At 38.3% G+C, this 23740-nt stretch overlaps 1 protein-coding gene across 2 annotated transcripts in view; it reads right to left on the reverse strand.

The window, feature by feature from the left end:
- Positions 1–5834: 5834 nt before the first annotated feature.
- zfand4 (zinc finger, AN1-type domain 4) overlaps positions 5835–23740 on the reverse strand; it is a 62153-nt gene continuing 44247 nt past the window's right edge. For both annotated transcript variants that reach the window (XM_073025199.1, XM_073025198.1), the window contains exons 6-10: positions 23293–23440; positions 16705–17898; positions 12613–12667; positions 10699–10825; positions 5835–7244 (exon numbers count right to left, since the gene is read on the reverse strand). In XM_073025199.1, the coding sequence (XP_072881300.1) occupies positions 7109–7244; positions 10699–10825; positions 12613–12667; positions 16705–17898; positions 23293–23440 (1660 nt within the window). In that variant the 3' untranslated portion in view covers positions 5835–7108. The remainder of the gene's footprint in view (positions 7245–10698; positions 10826–12612; positions 12668–16704; positions 17899–23292; positions 23441–23740) is intronic.

The raw sequence follows: 23740 nt of genomic DNA on the forward strand, positions 1-23740 counted from the left end.
ATCAGGTTGCACCAGTTGTGGCCTTTATTTATTTCAAGAAAAGTCAGTGACCTGCAGGAGGGATGGGTTTTACCTTTAAGTCAGCTTTACTGGGGAGCAGAGCTTATTGGAGCTTAATGAGCCATCATGCTGATGCAGCTCACTGCCACCTGCTGGAGAATACAGTGACTGTAAGTCCATCCTCATCAAGACAGGGAGTCATATGTCTACCATCTGGGACTGATGCACAAGGCAGGGTTATCTTGGTCAGAAGGGCCTCTTTCTGTGCTGCATGATTTAATGAATCTATCAAATGAGCATGTTAATTGGTGGTGTTTGTGCCTGAATGGCATCTAAATATCATTTGTACATCTGGAGAGGACTGTATCCACTTCCCATTGAAGTCACATCAATTGTGAATTTAGACTTCTAGTGGGGATTCACCGAAATGTCTCTTTTGGTTTCCCATCACTGTACACCCACCTGATGATGCCGCAACCTCCTTTCTTTTCTGTAATTGGTCACAAGCTGGTGTTTCAGTCACAGGGGTTGGTCAGTGAACAACACAACTTTTGTGTGCTCTTGCTACAGCTTTCCTCTGTAAATGTGTCAGTCACATTTTAACAGGAGAGAAGCAGAGTGAGGATGTATCAAAGCAAAAATGTCCCACCTCCCCCACTTGCTTTAGTGTTAGTGAAATTTTTAAACATCTCTTCTCACTCCTGGGAATTTCTGGCCTCTGAACATTCACAGTGGTGAAGAAACATTTGGGATGGTATCAACAAATCTCTATACCCAGGATTTCTGTACTCTGCAGTGCCAGCCTTTGTTTGGTGCGATTGTAGCAGTTGGCTGTCATACCTTCAGACATCAAAGCCATTAGGAATCCCCTCATTGCTCCTATTCCTCCAGTTAAGAACTTCCTTAAAGCCTTAAGTGTTAGAAAAGTTCAGAGAAATAGTCAATGTTTCAGGTCTGTGATCCTTCATGGAAACTGGGAGAGAAACAATGCTTTTAGATGGAGGGTAGGTGGGCCTGATGGTGTGGGAAAGAGTGTCTGATTAAATGAGTCCAAAATCTGCTTTTGTTTCAGATTTCCAGCATCTGTAAATTTCTTCTAGATTCTCTCATAAAATCTGCCTTTTATCAGCTCCTCGATGGTCACTGAGATTAATTTGTTAAGGTTTGCTTGCAGGGCTCTCTTGAAGTACCTTGGAATGTTTTGTGTTTTTAAGGACATGATTTGTTTACCTGTGCTAAATTAAATCTCTACCAAGATGCAAAAAAAATACAGATGGCATAGTTACAGCTATAGGGACGACTTCAGTCCTGACCTTGGCTCATTTTCCCTGTGATAGCATGGCTTTCCCTCAGGTCCTGCGCTTTCTCCCACACCCCTCAGTTATGCTAGTTGGTGGGAGTTAGTATAACTAACTAGGCACAGTACATCACACCTGAGCCGACATTCTTTAATAGCACGCTACCTTTTTTTGTCAAACCCAAATCAGCAATGTAATCAGAGTTTAAAAGTTTGAAACACTTTTAGTTAGTTTCAGCCAATATTTACGTACAAAAATACATCATACAATACAAACAACTGGTTCAGCAACATGCTCCTCTGCTGACTTGGGACACATGGTTCTAAAAGAGAATTTAAACACTTTCATCTATTTCATCATCTTTGCCTCCAACTTCCACCTTGGCCTTAAATTTACTTCAGCTATTTTGGACTTCTCTTCTCCATGTCTCTGACTCCCACAGCTATCTTAACTAAACTTCCCACCCTGTCTCCTATAAAAATGCCATTCCTTTGTCTCCACCATTTCTGTTCCCTGGATGAGGCTTTCCTTTCCAGGACAATAGCAATGTCCTTCCTCAAAGAACAAGATTTCTCCTCCTCCACCATTGATGCTGCCCTCACACACATCTCCTCTATTTCTCAGACATCCGCCCTCACCCCATTAACAGGGATGGAATTTCTCGTCCTTACCTACCACCCAAGCCTCTGCATCCAGCACATCATTCTCCGCAACTTCTGCCAATGAGACCCCAGCAACAAACACATCTTTACCTCCCCCCCCCCCATTCTTCGTAGGATCACGCCCTCTGAAAAGATCCTTGTCCTTTCATCAAACCCCACTAATCTCCCTCATGGCACCTATCCCTGCAAGTGGAAGAAGTGCTACATCTGCCCATTCATCTTCTTTCTTGCTTCCATTCAAGCCCCAAGCAGGTGAAGCAACACTTAACCTGCAAATCTGTTGGCGCCATCCTACTGTATCCACTTGTGTTCTTCCTCCTTCCCTTTCTCCCATAGTCCACGCCCCTCGCCTATCAGACTCCTTCCACATCTTTCATCTTATGCACCCCTCCCCTCAGCTTCACCTAACGCCTAGCCTAGTTTGTCCTCCTTCCTCCTCCCCCCTCTTTTGGCTTCTTCCCTTTCCAGTCCTGATGAAGGGTCTCAGACAAAAACGTCAACTGCTTATTCATTTCCATGGATGCTGTCAGACCCGCTGAGTTCCTCCAGCATTTTGTGTGTGTTGTTGTGGATCTGCAGCACCAGAAAAATCTCTTGTGTATACTCTGTATTTAATGGTTCACAGATTTCAACACAACTTAATTGGATAAATGTTTGGGTTTACTTAGGCGTGAAAGTTGCTGTCTAAATGCCAGCTTTTGTACAAACCACCAGTGGGGTGGTGTGGTAGCATAGCGGTAGGCACAATGCTTTACAGTACAATTCAATTCCTGCCACCGCCTAGAAGTTTGTACGTTCTCCCTGTGACCGCGTGGGTTTCCTCTGGGCACTCCAGTTTCCTCTTTCAGTCCAAAGACGTACCAGTTGGTAGTTTAATTGGTCATTGTAAATTGTATTATGATTAGGCTCAGATTAAATCAGGAGTGTGCTGGACAGCATGACTTGAAGGGCCAGGAGGGTCTATTCTGTGTTGTATCTCTACAAATCAATCTAAATTCAATTCTCCATTATGGAGCGAAAACTTCCCATGCTGGTTCTTTCCACATGTCGACAACGTGCTGTCTGCTGGAACCAGCCCCTGGAAAATGGGACAGACATGACCCAACTAAAAGGATTTACAGGCACAGGATGCCAAATGGAAAATAAAAGCTACTCACATTAGTAACACCATCATCCCGTTGATGAAAGAAAAATGACATTACATGCATAGATGTAGTAACCCTGGAAACAAGAGGAAATATACATACAAGCAGGATTTCACACGTGGCTTGCCACATTACAGTGTGTATTACAGAGCAGTAAGGAAGTTCTGCACCACTTCACGGTCTCCCGTCTAATTGCTAACGTTATTCAGCATCAAAAAATATCAATGTTCCTTTGCTTAAATAAAAACTTACAACACTCGCAAACAATAGCATTCCAAAGCACAGAAGGAAGACAGCCACTGCTGTACTATATGTGTGCACTAGTGTGTTGAATAAACTCTCCAATTCTCTTTTCCTTTAAACACCGCAAATTTCTGCTACATATTCTTTTCAAGTTATTGATTATACAGTTAAGAGACAAAGATCCAAAACAGGAAGCAAGAAAGCCAAGGTGAGCCATCTTACCTTGAAAGCATTTCATTGTAAGATGCAGCTTGTTCGTGCATTTTACTGTTAATAATTAAGTAACAGATTTATTGACTTAGCACTCCAAACGCAGAGGTATGTAGGCTGGCAGCAGATTTAAAAATCTTCTGGGGCTGAAAATGCAAGCTAAGCATAATGAAACATTACAGAAAGAAATAGAAATGGGTCATGAAAATATCTTGGTAGACAAGAAGCCATTCTTAGGAAACTGGACGGTCAAGCAAACAGTTGCTCTCTTTTATATCTCTCTACCCAAATTATATTTCGTTGCACTCAGAGGTTAATACTGGCGAATTCTTGTGTTGTGCAGTGTCTACCCTCGAATTGTGGAAGAGTGGAATGTGTAACACTGCAACTACAGAGTAGTTGATAGAACCTCTCAATTCCATCCTGATTATTTGGTGTAGAAACAGTTGAGGGCTTTGTTTATTTTTTCCACTGTGTCCCCACAGGAAACAGTCACATTACTACACAGCTTCATTCCAGTGCAAAGTTTCCAAACCATACCTATAACTCTTCTCACAGATGACTGTCATCATGACGAAGCTCCTGAGTGACCATTGGGGAGAAGAGCCAACAGCATGTATGCAAAGTGCACCATCTTCGACAGGACACTTACATGAATCAATTTCAAAGTTCAAAGTACAATTATTATCAAAGTATGTATACTATAAACAACCCCTGAGATTCATCTCCTTACAGGCAGCCACAAAACAAAGAAAGCCAATAGAACCCACTTTTTTAAAAAAGAAAACCTTCAAACACCTAATGTGCAAAAAAAAACAAATCGTGCAAACCAGCAAATAACATTAAAAAATGAAGTTCAAGGAAGTGAGTCCACAGCTGATTCAGGAGCACATTAAATTGCAGTTCAGTTCGGCGCAGAGACAAGTAAAACTCATGGAGCAGCAAGCTGAACTCTGGCCTGTTCCTCGCCTCTGGCCCAAACAAATTGTCCTTTTCAATCTGGTCTGGCACTCGAATCAGCCAAACCTCAGGTCAATAGCTCTCGGGCCTGTACCCAGTCTTTCCACTTCAACCTAGTGCTTAAATTGGTCATATCTTGGGTCTTCCCAAGTCGCACTGCCTCAATTTTGCCTCGGTTCTGCCACATCGAATCGCCTCCGTCCACTCCAGCAATGGTCAAACATTGGCTCATTCTCCACTCATGGATCTACACTCCACTGTCGCGATTCAACTCGTAACCGCCTTGCCACAACTGTCCTACAGCTTTGAGACTTCAGTCTGCACCGCAAGAAAGCCAGGACATATTCCGAAAGGGAAGTTCCAGGCTATTGATTGTATCTGAGAAAAAGTGTGATTAAAATAGTAATTTATAGCTTTGCTTACTACCAGCAAATTGTTGCTGTGCTTCACCAGCACCATCTTAAATCTACCCTTCCCATTCTATTAATCTAGTTTAATGGAACAGTTGTTGTACAGGCTAGGTAACAGGAGGTCCTTGAAAAATGTTGCAATAGAAGCATTTGCATTAATATCTCAGCTCAGCATCAGCTCTTGTCCTCTTGGAATGTTTTCCCATGTTAGTAACCAGCACTGGTATGCTTGCTGTGTTCTGTGGCTAACCATAAGAATGCATCCACCCAAAATAAATGCATCGAGCTTAGAGTCTAAGGCAGACAGAAACTGATGACAAGTACAGTGAAAATAATCCATAAGGAAGCTGAACGACTGTCAGGAAACTTGTCTGTTGCAAAGGTGACTCAGAGACATTGGTTGGAGATGGTTCTCTCCAAAGATCATTGATAGTTGGCAGTTTCTTGGAGATTACTGATCTCAAGTGACAGCCACTATCCTAAGTCCACTTTCAAAATAATGACTGCAACTGTTCGTGACCAAGTGATACATACTAAACCAGATTTCCATGCTTCCTACCCACGTGCCAATCAACAGGTGGGTATCTGAGGAATCACCATAGATTCTGCCTTACTGACGAGAGAAAGCTAAATCAAAAAGACAAGATTTATAACATAGATGATGTGAATCACAGAATGCCTCATCTCAGCCTCAGTCATCACCAGATCTAGAGGCTCACATGATCAGTGGGTTGGAAAGAAAGAGCGGGAAAAGAAAATAAAAGTAAACAGGCAATTGCTGGAATAGGTGTTGTAGGGGAGAAAGAAACACACTCTGGCTACAGAATGATCAAGTTATGCAGTTATAAAACATTTAAATGGTGCAATTAAACACAAAACATCCCTGTTTAATGCAAATATTGTTTCATGCTATGAATATAATGCTCAGGATAACATTAAAATTGATAAAAAGGCACTACAAATACAACTTACAAAATTGTACACGTGTTGAAATAATATTGTTATCACAGCAATTTTAAATGACACCAAGATCTAAAGGCCAAATTTAAAGAATAATAGGTCACACATTAACCGCCCCCTTCTTGAACCAGTTACGGGTTTCATTACAGGAGGGCAAAAACTACAAACCTCTGGTGATTACCTCTCGCCTGCAGAGTTCAATTATAAATAGGGTGGACTGATCAAGCAATTAAATAGAGTACAAGATACCATTACAGTACAAATGCAAAATACCATTGTTTCAATATAAATTAGTTTAATATTGGCTAGATGCTGTCTGCACATTAGAAAAATTATAGGTGCAAATTATTCAATTTTTATTCAAATCTTGTTAACAGCAATAACTTTTATTTGCAAAAGAAAACAAATGTGTAGTCTTGTATTTAAAAAACTGAGATTACAAAAAAGATTCACTTTGCCAAAACGTGAGATATGTAACAGAAGCAGAGTTAGGCAGAGGATAATTTCTGAGGACCAGTCATAAAGACAGAACAACAAATTTTAAAATTACCTCAGAACATGTTTCCAGTAAGGTGATCAATAATCTTTATACAGTGCATAAAACTTGAATTTTTTTAAACAACTGAAGAGATATTGCACAACCAACCCAGTATGGGAGCCAAGTACAGTTGTCACTGAATCCAGCTATCAATGGTGTCAACATCTGTAGAAGCAGCAGAGGCGCAAATTTTTCAGCATGAAATAAATATACCTTTAACAAGAACTTGCAATGTTAAAATAGACACGTACTTAAAATGTTATATTACAAAGATCTAATGCACATGCCATCTTTTTCAAAAAAAAAGTCCTCCCTTGGGATTTATTTCAGTCAAACAGTAGTGACAGGATTTTAATAAAGTGCATTCTTGCAAGATTTGCTAGTGAAGCATTATCTGCACCAAATACAAAATTAACAAAAACATCTGCATTCATTTGAAACCAAACCCACAGCGCAAATCTTCGGGAAATTTCATTTCTTTTTCCACACTGACAATTTACTAAAAGAATTATGCAAACTAAAAACCCACAATAGTGTTTACATAATACATAAATACCAAGCATCAATTATGTGCTTCTGATTGGCAATTTTGTCTTTCCAAGACCAATGTCAAAATTACGCAAAATGGTTAAATATTTAGTTCTTTCTGCACAGTCTGACAGGTTGCACAAAACTACGTGGATCAGATTTTTGGAAGCTTTGGTGCACTAATGACAGGGTTGGTCTCTTGCAAATATTTTCTTCCCACTGTCTTGTAGTCATATGTACATTCATGAGTCTCGGCATAGCGATGAGTTGCGCAAAAATTGTTTCCACACCTACAATTTGAGGAACACAATTTAGTGCTCAAACAATCTGTATTAATTTTAATGTTGAAGTACACGTTTATGAATATCTGATTTCTTTACTTGAAAAACTATTAGGAAGATTCTCCAAGTGATATGCAAAATACACTACTGTTAATATTGTACTAAAGCTTCAAATAGACCATATTTTTTGTACTCATTCAACATGAAACAGTCTTAAAACACAAGGGAACGGAGTATAGTTTTGGAGGTAGGGCAGGGGTCAGTAAAAGAGCAAGAACCATTTTCTTACTCCTTGCTTCAAGTTTTGAGAGATGCTATTAATAAAACATCCAACAGAAGCTTTCAACCAATATTGGAGTGCTCTCAATATTTGCAATTATTTTCTCCAATACAAGGCCTTTTAAATATCATTAATAAATCAGAGCATTATTTGAAATATTACTAAAATGACACTACAAGTTCAGGGAGATGCAATGCCTTAGGGAAGGCATGAGTGTGGAGCAATACTCTGCAACAAATCAGCTGACAGTGAGGAAGCCTATTAAAGCCTGCAGCAGGATCTGCACCAGCTGAAAAAAATGGCAGATGGAATTTAATGCAGACAAACACGAGGTATAGCATTCTGGGAGAACCAACCAGGGTAGGTCTTGCCCAGTGACTGATAGGATACTGTGGAGTGTGGTAGAACAGAGGGATCTGGGAACACAGATCCATAATTTCTTGAAAGTGGTGTCACAGGTAGATAGGATCGTTGAAAAAAGCTTTGGCACATCAGCCTTCATAAATCAATGTATTGAGTATAGAAGTTGGGATATTAAGTTGTAATTGTCTAAGATGCTGATGAGGCCTAATTTGGAGTATTATGTAAAGATTTGATCACTTACCTACAGGAAACATGCAAATAAAATTGAAAGCGTGCAGACAAAATTTAAAAGGATTTTGCCGGGTTTTGAGGACCCGAGTTACAGGGAAGGTTGAATAGGTTAGGACTTTATTCCCTAGAACATAGAAGATTTGGAAAAGGTGTACAAAATTATGAGGGGTATAGATAAGATAAATGCAGGCAGGCTCCCTCCCCCCCCCCCATTGAGGTTGGGTGAGACTACAACTAGATGGGTTAAGGGTGAAAGGTGAAATGTTTAAGGGGAACTTCTTCACTCAGAAGGTGGTGGCAGTATGGAACAAGCTGCCGGTACAGGTGGTGAATGTGGGGTCGATTTCAACATTTGAGAAATTTGGATAGGTACATGGATGAGAGGGGTATGGAGGGCTATGGTACTGGTGCAGGTTGATGAGACCAGGCATATTAATACCTTCTTCCACTGGTATACAAGTGCCCTGTAGATTTAAATATCCAATCAATACTGAGGCTGGGAACACAGCATAAAACTGCTCTTTCATTTGGCAACTGCATACATACACCAGATTGGCAAGTCAAGTCAAATTTATTGTCATTTATCTATTTATATGGTTATATACATTATAATCATGTAATGTATATAGAAACAAGACAACATTTCTTCAAACCAGTATGTAAAACACAGTAGTACACATAACACAATAACTGATGAAGGCAAGGATAAAGTGTGGGAAAGGAAAAGGCATTCTGCACAAAGTATCTCAAAACAAGTTTGTGCCCTCACAGGGCACTCCAGCTGAACTGTGGAATTTGAGCTGAGACAGTTTACTACTAAAGATGCCTGAAATTTTTATTCTGTTCACAGCATCCATACCAGCTTGGCATTCTACAATACACAATGACCAGGATAGTTTAAAAGGAATTAGGAATGTGTACAAAATATATAACTGAATATTAATAAGGTATTACTTGCTTAGTTCTTGTATTTAGTTTATCCTAATGTGTAATGAGCTGAAACAGCTATTTATTCCTAAATAAAGTACTTAAAATTAACTAATGGACATTTTTTTGAAGTGAGAGTAAATGGCCAACAATTATTGCTTTTTGCTGCCCTAAGCAATTTCACATTATACCTGAAATAGAAGCATTACTTTTTTCTCGCTCTTCATCATTCACGTCATGAAAGACAAAAATATCTACAAAGTTTTGACTGTAAACATTTCAAGATATAATCTATTCAATAACATCAATCCCTCTACATTCAAAGGATAATCACTGAAAACAGTACCTGCATTGCAAGCACTCAAAAGCATATCAACCAAAACCCCTATGTCCATTTAAAATTACAAGCAATAAACTGAAATACAATTAGGAACTTCATCTCTCCCAAGAATATTCTGCCCAACATTTTCAATGCTTTGAAATTACTGTCTGTAAAACTCCTAACTTGTATTGCATGTATTTCAAATATTTCAATATTTGGGGAATAGTAAGAGTGACTTGAACATACGTGGAATTTTTCCTTATTTAGATTTAAATGAATAATTTTGGTAGGTTAAAAAAGAAAAATGTAAATGTTAAACTCTAAACTAAAGGTGTAAATGGAAAAGCTATGACACTTTCAAAGATACATATCTAGAATTTATATCTGGTCTTTCATTTTCAACTGGCCTGTTGTGGTCTTTATTTTAAATTACACATTAATGTGTTAACATGGGAAGTCTTGATTCCAACTGCCCAAGACTGGAAAAGAACAAATGCCAAGTTTCTAGTTTAGGAAAGTACAGTCAGCCCTTCTTATCGGGGTATTGGTTCCAGGACCCCCAACGGATATCAAAATACATGGATGCTCAAGTCCCTTATTTAACCTGTCTCAGTGCAGTAGACTTTAGGACCGGCGGAGCTCTGAATCCGCAGTGTTTCTGTTCCATTGACGAAAAACAATCACGATTGAAAATAAAGTGGAAATAATAAAATGATTGGAAAGAGGTGAAATGCCATCAGTCATTGGAAAAGCATTAGGCTACAGTCAGTCAACGATAGGAAGAATTTTAAAGGATAAAGTGAGAGTAATGGAGCATGTGAAAGGCCCTGCCCCGATGAAAGCTACAATTATTACTACGCAAAGCAGTGGTTTAATTATTGAAATACATATGTTTCTTAAGTGTTTTATATGCATAGGTAAAATATATATTATATACTAAGACAAATGTTTGACTAACTGATGCTAAATAATACCAGATATACTTGCTCCAACTTACTTAGTAAGAGAACTTCCGGTTTTTTATTTGATCTCAATCCACGGTAACCTATGCACATCCTCCCGTATACTTTAAATCATCTCTAGATTACTTATAATACCTAATACAATGTAAATAGTTGTTATACTGTATTGTTTAGGGAATAATGACAAGAAAAAAAGTCTGTACATGCTCAAACAACAAGTGCTGGAGAGAGAACTTCTGGGTTTTCCCGATCCACGGTTGGTTGAATCTGTGCATCCAGAACCCACGGATAAGGAGGGCCGACTGTATATCACAACCAATTATGCACCTGAAAGACATGTCTACCTCAGCATTTGACCAGAACAAAAATAATACTAACCTGCACTCGTAGCTGGTCGCCAATCCAGTTTTCTTCCCACAAAGAAAGCAGTGCTTGGTAGTTTTCTTTTTTGTCTGGGTTGGAGCCTTTACTGGTGGAAAATGATGTGCAGAGGTATCTGATGTACCTAATGACATTTCGAGAAACAAAAAGAGGCAACATTGTTTACACTGAAGAGGAAATATTACTGAGAAATCAAAAAAGGACACAAACAGTTGAGAAATGAATGACAAGACAACAATACTACCAGTACTGATGAGAAGTCTCAGACCAAACCATCGACAATTAATTTTCCTCTTATATGCTGCATGCCTCACTGAGTTCGCCCAGCACTTTGCATGTATGTGTCTGTTTTGAGTTATGCATCAGGGAGATGCTGAAAATAATTCCCCGTGAAATATTCAAGGTAGACAACGATTCTTAGAAAGTGACTTTTCTAAAAATCTTCCTTTCATTCTTAATGGTAGATTGTCGCTCAATATAAAGTATTCTATACAAAAAAAAACAAATTCCATTTGCTCACTTCAAACTAACTGCAGGCAAAAACTTGAATAGATTTTTCTCAAATTACTACACTGGTTATTTCTTAAGTGGAATAAATTCTATTCCAGTAATGCACATTAGTTTGCAGAGTTGAGACACTGACAACCCCAAATCATTTTAAGGGACCACTTAAGACAAAGATAAAAACTCTGAACTTCTCGAAAAATCCTCACTGCTCCCATATTTTTTTGAAAACTGCACTTTGACCTTCTGTAGTCCAATGACTGAGTCCCAAAATGCTACGTTTTTCTAGCTTAAGCTAGAAATTCTGCAGATCGAATGTCTGGCTCAGATGATGCAGTGTTTCATTCACGTCAGTGAGGAGGAAGCATGAGAGGTTTCAGGTAATTTACATTCTCTTAAAAATCAAACAAACATGTTCTAAAATTTGTTTTTTTTTGTAAATTATATTTTAATAGCTTAATGAATCTTAATAGTTGTAGCTTTGGAAGTACTAACTCCACACTAAATGGAAGAAAAGATTAGCTATCTTTAATGCCCATGCATACACAGTGACAATACGGGAAGTGGTTCTGAAAAGAGGCAATTCCAGAACTGCATTTTTAAAAATCTTTTTCCACAGCTCTGAGGCAGTAATAAAAGAATAAAACAGATGCTTAGAGTATGGATTTACCCAGATGGTGAAATAACCTTTTTTACGTTAATCCCCAAGCCTAACCAGTTAGGAAGCTATAACACATGTAAATTATATTTTCAAATTATTAATAACCTGGAAAATGTTTTATCAACATTTGATGCAAATTAACCCAAATCGTCACACATTGAGATCAAACTGGTCATTCATTGATGTTAAAAATGTTACAACCATTTTATTATTTTAGACAACCACATTGTAAACCCTTATGTCTCCATCTTTTGAGATTTATTTAAATGGAGGCTCCCATCTCCTGGTCCTTTGAAATCTACATTCCATTTTGTTTTGGTAAATGGTCATTGATATGATCAAAATGACCTATATATTATGTGAACAGTTGAGATTTTCTTTCAGTCTTGTTGGAGGGGAATGGGCAGTAAGTAGTGTGGATACTGAAAACAGAATTGATTTTAACTTTCAACTGACCCGTGTAAATTGACAACTACAATAGACAAGGCTGGAACTTCAGCCTCAAGAAAAATTAAATGTACAATTCACCCTTATTATTCTTTAACAAGTCAAATAGACATTATATGGTTAAAAACCAGCATCTGTCAAATTGTACCTTCCTTAACTTGCTATTGCACCAGCTAAGTTAAAGGTGAACTACAACATTAAAACAACTTTAAGAACAGGTCGGAGAAGAAATAAACAAAATAAAACTACACATTAAAAAATATCAAAGTCACATCACCTTATTAGATGACTAGGCTTACCTATTCGCCTTCCCATTGTTGTTGGTCTGCCAGTTGCACAAAGTCCAAGGGGAGACTGGAAGGAGAGAAAGTATTGTACCCTTTATACACCAGAAAATTAACCACCGGAGTGAGATGGTGTGAAGATACAATGATTTGCAATCATTTAAAAGTTAATTATTTCTTGTCCTCCTTAACTTGTTTTAGGACAGAAAACATGCTATTATAACTTTAGAATATTTTCACAAGGACAAATAAGGTACAAAAGTAAATAAATAATTGGAAGTGTTCACAACAATAATATAATTCATTCAACATATGAAAGAGGATTCTGACCTTCACCCTAATGATACATCAATCCAGATTTCATTGGAATGGGCTACTTCTCAGCATGTTCATTACTTATTCCCCCTCACTTGTCAACTCTTAAAAAAATTCTGACCTACAAATTAATGGAAGTGAGAGCAGATAACAGCTTGAGGTTAAGACCTTAGTCGATTACAGGGCAACAGTCTTTTCCCTTCATTAAAGTCTAGGTAAAGAAATAGAGCCAGAGTGGCAAGAAAATAAGTTCAAATTACAAGTCAAAGTTAACCATATAACAATTACAGCACGGAAACAGGCCATCTCGGCCCTTCTAGTCCGTGCTGAACTCTTCCTCTCACCTAGTCCCACTGGCTCACACTCAGCCCATAACCCTCCATTTCTTTCCTGTCCATATACCTATCCAATTTTACTTTAAATGACAATACTAAACCTGCCTCTATCACTTCTACTGGAAGCTCATTCCACACAGCTACCACTCTCCGAGTAAAGAAATTCCCCCTTGTGTTACCCTTAAACTTTTGCCCCCTAACTCTCAACTCCCTTTCCCTGTAACTTAGGTACTGAAACCCAGGTAACAAATTTAAATCCAAATAAAGGAAATAAAAAAAGGGAAATAAATAAAAATCAAGAGTGAAAATGATAGAGGGAAAGAGTGTTTGTAAGTAACTGTCCTCCAAAAGAGTATTTTCAGGCAATTAGTAAATAGTTCTACAAGAGATGGGGCTGTACTCGACTTTAGGAAATGAATCTGGGCAGCTTCAAGGTTGTTATGAAAAAGGAAAAGGTTGGTCCACAAGTTACGGTCCAAAATTGGAGGAATTGTTATTAATAATAATATGTTATTATGATTTTAATAACATAACAGAAGGGTCATTGCAAGTAAACTGGCAACAAAAGCTTGCTGGTAAAATTACATCTGACAATTAGGAGTCTTTAAAAAGATTCCAGGGCCACTATGTTCTGGTAAAAATGAACGGCAAAGGTGGAAAGATTAGACAGCTTTAGATGACAAAAGATACTGAAAGGCTTGATCAAGAAAAAGAGCAAAACAGGTAGAGGCAAAAACAATCGGGCATGTGCCTCAGAGGAAATAAAGGTTATAGAAGAGAACTTAAAGAAGAGGGCCATTAGATATCCTCAACAGGAAAGATTACGGAGTATCCCACATACTCTTATAAATATATTCAGAACTAGAGTGTAGCCTGGGAAAGAGCAGATACCTTTGGAAACCAAAGAAGCACTTTGTGTGTAAAGCTTTGATAGATAGATAGATACTTTATTCATCCCCATGGGGAAATTCAACTTTTTTTCCAATGTCCCATACACTTGTTGTAGCAAAACTAATTACATACAATACTTAACTCAGTAAAAAATATGATATGCATCTAAATCACTATCTCAAAAAGCATTAATAATAGCTTTTAAAAAGTTCTTAAGTCCTGGCGGTTGAATTGTAAAGCCTAATGGCATTGGGGAGTATTGACCTCTTCATCCTGTCTGAGGAGCATTGCATCGATAGTAACCTGTCGCTGAAACTGCTTCTCTGTCTCTGGATGGTGCTATGTAGAGGATGTTCAGAGTTTTCCATAATTGACCATAGCCTACTCAGCGCCCTTCGCTCAGCTACCGATGTTAAACTCTCCAGAGGTTCTAAATGAATATTTCTCATCTATAGTTACCAAGGAGAAGGTTGTGAAATGTAGCAAGTTTAGGGAGTGATATGCTGATATTCTGGAGCATGATAATATTGAGAATGTATTAGATGTCCTGGAGCACATCAGGGTCAGTAAATCCCTAGGGCCGAAGGAAATCGATCCCAGATGCCATGATAAGTGAGGAAATTGCTAAGGTTCTTACAGAGATTTTAGCTACAGGTGAGAAACCAGAGAATTGCTGAGGTAGTTCCTTAATTAAGAAGGGCAGCAAGATTAAACCAGGTAATTATAAGCCAGCGAGCCTTACATCAGTGGCAGGGAAATTACTGGGAGAATTTCCCAGTAATAGGAATAGGATACATGTACATTTGGAAAGGCAGGGGCTGATTAGCAATAGTCATCGTGCCTTTGGAGTGCAGGAAATCCAATCTCACTAACTTGATACAAATTTATTTTAAACTAAGAAAATACCCTTCACCAATTCTTAATCAGGAATACTTTGCTATTACTTCATCACCACAATCAAAACTGTGGAAATGACTACTGAGTATCCTTGCTTAGCAATTTAAAATATTGTATAGCTTAATCAGGACCCTTCAGCCTTTTCCATTCTGGAATAAAGAAAATCAGTCAGTGTAATCTCTCCTTATAATGAAATATGCTCCAATTTAGGCAACATGCAGGTGAATCTGTCTGAGGTGCAATCACATCCTTCCTGTAGTGTGGCAACCAGACCTGCACACAATACTCCAAAGAAAGGCAAATTAAACCAAAATTGGCTCAGTTTTAAGAAGTACAAGGGAATGATAATTAAAAAGGCAAAAGATGCTGAATGCTAGAAAACTGAAATATAAACTAAAATTGCTGAAATCCTCAGACAGCAACTTCTGCCTGACTGCTGAGCATTTCCAGTTGTCATTAAAGCGTATTGGGTATTTGCACGACCACAAGACTGTCATCAGTGAAGTTCCACAGTGCTCAGTACTTAAAGCCATGTTACTTGTGATGTATATTAATAACATAGACTTAACTGAAGGGAGAAGAGACAATAAAGGATGCTTGCTCGTAATGCAAAAATTGGAAATGACAGTGAGGAAGAAAGCATTAGACTACGAAAAGATAGCAATGATCTGGTTAGCTGGGCAGAAAAGTAGTAAACAGAATCCAGAGAAGTGTTAAGTATTGCATTGGAGGTGCAACATAATAAAGGAACACACAATAACATAGCAGGATATTGAGAGGCATGGAGAGAAATGCAACTCTGGAAAAAGGCAGGACTCTGATCAGATGCAGCAGAGTAAGTCAACAATGGTTAAATGGCTGAAAAAGTACATGGAATAATTTCCTCAGTTAGTCCTAAATGTAAAGAGATGTGCTTGAGTTGCATATAATACTGCTTAGGCCAGTTTGAATACTGCAATCTGTTCTGCTCAGCAAGATGCAGGAAAAACATGGTTGTACTGTCTTGGAGAGGATTCAAGAAGAGTACAAGTTGGAAATTTGTAGCTGTCAGGAAAGATGGGATAAGCTGCGGCTGTTTCCTTTGGAAAAGTGGGAAAACTCCATTAACATGTATAAAATTAGAGGGGTCTAAACAGAATAAAAAAGTTTACAACTATTTCTCCATAAAATGGTCAAAAATAAGGGGGGAAATATTTAAAGAAATTGGTAGAATAAACACTGCAGTGAAAAGGTTCATTAAAGCAAAGCTGAATTACAAAAATGATACTTACTAGACAAAACTTGGTACATATTATCCTAACCACCTGGAGAAGACACAACATGTATCTTATACTATCAATGAGTGTATACTGATGATGTCAGATAACAGCAAAGTTATCTGTGCACTTCTTAAGATCCCTTGGAAGATCATGCAAACTCACCTGATTAAATTCACCCAAAAAGAAAATAGAAATCCATTTTTATAGATGGACACAGGCAGACTTTGGTACTGCAGGAGGAGCACAGAATAACTGGAATCTTTTGCCAAATTGCCCTTGTGTCTGTGTTACCATTGTACAGGAACTTGGAAGTACAAACTTAAGTCAACCTGTGTGCATTTTTTTTTTATGGCAGTGAAATAGTCACATTCACTTAAACTAGTTTTAAAATAAAAGTGAAATTCACTTACAGCAAATGCATTTGAAGCACGATCTGGTGATGCAATTCCTCCAAAGATCTCTTCCTGAAAATTCTGAATGCTAGCCGGTAGTGCAATACCAGACAGCCATTGTCTGCCTGCCCCACAATTACTCTGCACACTCTCTCTGGACGTGCTTCGAGCCAGCGAAGCAAATGTGCCAAGATTTTTTGTAGAGTCCAAAGGCTCCATCATTGCTTTGTTTACCATCTCAGTCATCTCAGTTTGAGAAATGTTATCAGTTTTCTTTCCAGGAGAATCTAGTTTAAGTCCTCGAAACCTGCTTCCCCTTGATAGGGAAACACTAGGAAAACTATCACCATCCCGAAACAAGTGTAGCAGCTGTTGTGAAACAGGAGATGTTAGGTTATTTATGTCAAAAGTCTTCTGGGGTCTTTGAGATGCAAGAGTAATTAAGGAATTATGAGTGACTGCTGCAGGATATCTGGTGGGTGGCATTACTTTATCTTTTGGAAGTAACTCAGCAAAACTTGATTTCCCAGATTCCATTGGAACACATCCTAGTGGATTTGGAAAAATGGGTCTAATAATATTTGGTTCCATAACATCATTTTCTGGAGCCTTAGACTCTTCCTTGGCCTGTTCACTGAAGGAAGTTTTAAGTTCAATTTCATTCAGTAACTTGGCCTCTTCTGCACGATCAGCATCTATGGACAAGGCAAGGTCGTTTGCAGAATCGTCAGGTACTCTTCTTTCTTCTGAAAGAGTCACTTCATTATCTGTGGATTTTAGTCCTGAGCCACCTGCTGTACAGTCTGTTACAAAATCTGTACAAATTGTTGGAGCATCCCTATAGTCCTGAGGAGCAAGTGAAGGAAGCATTTGCTGCCGCGGGGTTTTCAATTCTTCCTGCAGAATTCTGCCTGGTGATGGAATAGCGCTCTGAAGCAAAGGAGTCAGGTCGGCAATTTCATCGTCCTTTAACAGGAAACCGCTGGAAGATGATGGAGCCAAGCTGATACCAGAAGCAAAATTGGGACTCAACACATTTTGGTAGGAAAAAGCTGGATGCTGATCAACAGGAGGTAGATACAGTGTATGATTGAGGGGCAGCGTGTTGTGAGGGAGAACACGGAAAAGGCGATGACGAGCTGCAGTAATTGAACTACTCGTTGGTCTGGGTGCCGTGGGAGGCCTTGGCTTCACCTTGGCAATTTTCTTGGGCTTTTGCAAAAAAAAAACACAGAAAATGCAGTTAAAAAAAATCAGTGAAGAATATATTTTCCTCAAGTATTAATCAGGACACAACTGAAAAAAGTGATCTTTTTATATAACTATAATGCTTTTTACAACATATTTAAAATTATGTTCTTGATTCACTTACTAAGACAGACCGATGTTGACGTCAGTGAAAAGCAGAAAATCTGCCTGCCATTATACCAACAACATTGAATAACACTTTGAAGACAGTGTTTTCCAGTTTGCAAAAAGGAACAACTGTCAGTTAAACTTATAGGAAATTTGCAGATCTTAAACAATTTCAAAATAAAAAATTATTCAAACAAAAAAGGAATAGATTGAAAGTGTAGATAGTGCACATAAAGGAAAACAAGCTCATGACTCATTTTTTTGTAAATTTCAGGTGATGACCCACAGGATTTTAAAAATTGTGCTTGTAGCCTTTTCCTCAGCTTGTACTACTTCCAATGTTTAAGATTTCTACTCTATGAATATTTCCATTAGCCAAACTACTCATTCCTTGTTATTTTAATTTACTTTTTTCTTATCAACAGCAAGGAGCATTAACAAAACAACAACTCCATTTAAATTGACTATCAATTAGCAATTGATGTAACTTGAGAAGGTTTTGTCTTGGTTACCATTTCTGAAGGAAATCTCACTGCCTTCAGTAACTAAGTTAAAGAGTACGGGTTAGGGGCATTCAAAACATTAGGGAGGGCTCCATTTGTTCTTGAAAGTTACAAATCAGAAAAAGCAAGGTTCATGAGAGAGAGGACTGACATGTGACGTAAAAGGTTAAATCCAGATAGGATCCTTATCCTGGGCATTTTTACAGTACAGGACAGGAGGTAACTGTCCCAAAAGGCTGTAGCAAGTTGCACTAGTGGCTTAGCCAAAGAGATTAATAGGGAGGTAGCAAAAGACTTTAAGATGGGGTGGGATCCACAAGAAATGGGGAGGGGGGGGGGGAATCCAAAGCAGAAAAAGAGATCACAGTATAAACTGAACCAAGGGCATAAAGGATCAGGAAAATAAAACTCCAGAATATAAATATATAAGCTGAATAAAATTAAAGTGAAAAGAACTGTTATTAAAAATAAGTGAAATTGGCTGTAAATTCATGCCCACATTTCAGTCTCTAGCACTGAACACAGAATGCACTGTGCAATGAATTCTGCCTCCTAAAACTGAAATGGGAGCTGACAACCTATGTAGCATATTTAGTGCTACCAACCAGGTATGACCTTTTAAGTTTTAAATGCCTGCAATAATCAGGGGAATTTGAATGCACAGCAAGGAAACTGAAACCGTAGATTAAAAACACAAAAGATTCAGCAGATGCTGGGAATCCAGAGTAAAACGCCTACAAAATGCTGGAGAAACTCAGCAGGTCAACCAGCATCTATGGAAATTAATAAACAGGCAATGTTTCAGGCTGAGCCCTTCATCATGACTAAAAGGAAGGGTAGAAGCCAGAACAAGGTGGGGAGGAGGGAATAGTACAGCCTAGAAGCTGATAGGTGAAGTCAGATAGATGGGGGAGGAAGATGAAGTGAGAAACTGAGAGATGATAAGTGGAAAAGATAAAGGACTTAAGAAGAAGGAATCTGATAACAGAGGAGAGTGGACAATGGGAAAAAGGGAAGGAGGAAGGGCACCAGAAGAAGTGATAGACAAGTAAAAGGAGAGGAAAATCACTGCAAATTAGAGAAATTGATATTGACAAAAAAATCAGGAGGAAATAAACATTGCCACAACATAAAGAGTTTTACTTTCCATAAAGTGATCTTTATATTTTTCCAAACCAAAATGCAATACTTCATATGTTAAATTTGCCAATTACTCATCCCTTCTGCAAGATTACTGTCTTGTAATTTGTTACAGTATTGAACGTGCCCAATGTAATGTCATCCATAAATATAAAAATATTGCTAAATTGAAATTGTGAGCATCCATTACTCCATTTTCTGCCATTGATAACAGCCACCCTTCACCCCACTATTCATCTTTCTGTAACTCAATTTCTATCCTAACCAATAGCAAGCATCTCATTTGCCTTCTCCAAGTAGAATAGAAATACACAGTCAACAGGATCTGGCAGTGGTCAGGAGGAGGATATTAAATTGGCACAAGGAAGCAAAGAGAATTGTCAGAATAGTAATCCTTGTTAATCAATCTCAATTTTGGGAAGTCAACGAAGTGGGGATTTTGGTGATATGGTGGATCTGTATGTATGAAAGGAGGCCATTTGGTTTGTCATGTTACTTCCTGGTCCTTTTCTGCAGTCATGTGAATTACTTTCCCTCAAGTATTCATTAATGTTCTTTAGATAACCTGATTAATTTCCAACAATCTGGAAGTACTTGATGTAGCTAGGACATTTGCAGTGTTTTAAAATGTTAAAAACTGTGATGCATTAAAGTGCCAACTAAAAGCATTTATTAAAAAAAAGTGAAATGACAGAATTCTTTATTGAAGGGCACGCAGCTTGTGTACAAGATCATTATTTTTGTGAATACAGGTAGTTCTGCATAACACTAATTAGATTTAACACTGTTGAGGAATGAGGAAACATTACTTGCATTATGTAGGCTGCAACGTCACAGCACAATCAGGAAAACCTGTTTAAGTCTGTACTTTGAGGACAATAACAGCCTGTTCTGCTAAACGTAACTTTCTATAATGGGGTGCTTCTTAGGAATGTGGGTACTGTGTTATAGCAGAGTTACCTATAGCTCAAGTTTTGCATTCACTGAAAATGGCTGAATAGTATTATTCTCAATTTATGGACAGACTGATCACTGAAGGTAATTACAGAACTTCTAAGGCATTTGTAGATGACACAAAGTTGGGAAGAATATTCAATAATTTTATGAAGGAGTTATACAAATACTGTAAGAGTTATCCTTGGTATTTTCCAAAATCCAGCATCATTATTATTTTAACACCGGTGATTACAGTTTTTCATTTTATGAGCTGGTCCCTCAAGCTTTTTTTAAGCTACAAATATTGAAGTGTTGATGTGAAAGGTTAGACTGGTTTACTTGCCAAACCAAGGTATTCAAATCCAATCCTCTCTGAGATGGATATTTACTTTCCATAAGGACTTTTCTAATCCATTGCAGTTCAAAACATGATGACTCAAAAGGGAAACAATATTTTTCTCGCCCTTCTCCTGAAGATGATGTTGTCTACAGAACACTGAACTTCACTGCTGGGTTAAGTAGCCTTGTTTAGAGCAGTAGTTGTTTCTAATGCCCCGCAAACTGAACAGGAGAAAGTGCGATCCTATCTTTGAAGATTGTATAACAATCCAGCTGAAGGAGCAATTTGCATGTCTAGCAAGGGCAAACCCAAGCTTGATTTAAAAAAAACATATTCCAACTTCCAGCTACTGCTTAGACACCTTGACAACAATCAATTGTAATGCTGCTACTTCAGACATGACACTTACAGGACAATGTAATAACAAATCAAGGGCTGCAATTTGCCTAGCACAACAGGTCTATAGCAGTTGCAATCTCACTAGCCCTCCACTCGGCTTTGAAGCTTCTGACAATACATATGTTAGGTTTATCAACTACAGCATTCAAAACCATCATTCCCTCAATATTTATCAACAAGCTTCAAAACCTGGGCCTCCATAGCTTCGTCTGCAATTGTATTACTGACTTCCTCATCAGGAGGCCACAGTCAATGAGGATCTTCTTCACTGACAGTTAATAAAAGTACAGCTCAAGAATGCATGCATCACTCATTGGTCTACTCTCTCCACACTTATGACTGTGTAGCATGGCACAATGCCTTCTATAAATGTGCCAATGATATCACTATTAAGGTGGTGTGCAGGAGTGAGATAGGTTGAGTGGTGTCGCAAATGACAACTTTGCACTCAATATTAGCAAAATCAAGGAATTGTAGACTTCAGGAGGAGGAAGTCAGGAGAACACACATCAGATGTCATTGAAGGGTCAGCAGTGGAAAGGGGTGAGAAACTTCAAGTTCCTGGGTGTCAACATCTCAGAAGATCTATCCTGGGTCTAATCCACTGAGGCAACCATGAAGAAGGTATGCCAGCGGCTATACTTCATTCGGAACTTGAGGAACATGTCACCAAAGACTAGCAAATTTCACAGATGTATCATGGAGAGATTTCTGACTGGTTGCATCACCACTGCATCCAATGCACAATATCGAAAGAGATTGCAAAGGATTGTAAACTCAGCAAGGACCATCATGGACACAAGCCACTTCACCAAAGACATCTTCAAAAGGTAGTGCCTCAAGAAGGCAACTTCCCTCATTAAGGATATTCACAATCTGGGACATGCCGTCTTCTCATTACTACCATCAGGGAGAAGGTATAGGAGCCTGAAAACCCACACTCAATGTTTTAGGAAGACCTGCTTTCTCTCCAGCATCGGATTTCGGAAAGGTCCAAGAACCCATGAACATTACTTCACTATTCCTCTTTCATAATATAATAACCATGCCAGCCTGAAAAAGTCACTAAATAAATTATCAACAAATCACCTGTACTACCAAAGGAAAGAAAATGCTAGACCAATGTTACACCACCATCAAGAGTGCTTACTGTGCTATTTCACGGCCACACTTCAGAAAATCTGATCACCTGGTTGTAATTCCACTTCCTGAGTATGGGCAGAGACTGAAGATTGCCATACGAGTAGGAAGGACCAAGAAGGTATGGACAAGGGAAGCACAGGCGCGCTTTTGAATCGATGGACTGGACCGTATTCATCTTCGAATCTGGATAAGTATGCTGCAGTTGTTACCAAAACTTCATTAAAACCTGTGAGTTTGAGTGTGTGCCTACGAAAACTTGCTGATATTTATGTTTTGTAACTTTTAGTAATTTTTATGTCATATACTGTGCTCTTGCCACTAAACAAATTTCACAACATACACTGGTAATACCAAACCTGATTCTGAGCTAATACAACTAATGTCCCATTTATTTCATTCATTTTTAGCAAATGAATCATTTCCACATTCCCCATGTGACCCAATTTCATTTTATAATTTAGTTTCCTCTGGATACAGATCTTTCAAACCCTACAGGCCACACCCTTTCCCTCTTTATTGATTTTCTCAATTTTATCCTCAATATTACCTCTCAGTTGCTAATCTTGCTAATTTTATAGTTTATTGTCTTCACAACAGAATCAGCCTGAAAGGGATCACTAAGATCAACTATGTTGAAGAGTGACTCCTGGCAGCCTCAGTCTTGTTCATCAAGTAAAGAAAGCTAAATGATTATTTATTTCCAGCATCTGCAGATTCACCCGTGTTGCCTGTAATGATAGAAATCTACTGTACAAGATCTAATCAATAATTAGCTATCCCTCTAGTTACCTTCTTACTGAGGTTCATATTTTCCATCTTTGCCTTCAAAAGTTTCATTTTGTTCATAGTGATTGAATTTTCTAATATCTGCTGTCCAGACGGAGACTCCTCAGATTCATCTTCATCGTCAGCGTACAAGTTGAACATTGAGCCTCCACTTGAATCAGAAAAAAATATTTAATATTAAAACAAACAAGTTTCTTCACATCAAAGATGATGCAGAAACAGAGGTTGTGTTGAAATCTCCCCAAGTGCAACTGAAGTAAGTAAATGTAGCCTGACTTTAGAAAATGAAAGATTAGTCACTAATGCTCTTCACATATGTGGCTGATACCAAATTAGTAAAACAAAGGGTGAGGAAATAATACCTTGTCAGAGTCATGCACATGTTAAGATTTTATAAAAATTGATCATCTCCTCAAAAGAATTCCTTTTGCAATTCCCACAATCACAGCCA

Source organism: Hemitrygon akajei, chromosome 21 (assembly GCF_048418815.1).
Source record: "Hemitrygon akajei chromosome 21, sHemAka1.3, whole genome shotgun sequence".
NCBI lineage: Eukaryota > Metazoa > Chordata > Chondrichthyes > Myliobatiformes > Dasyatidae > Hemitrygon > Hemitrygon akajei.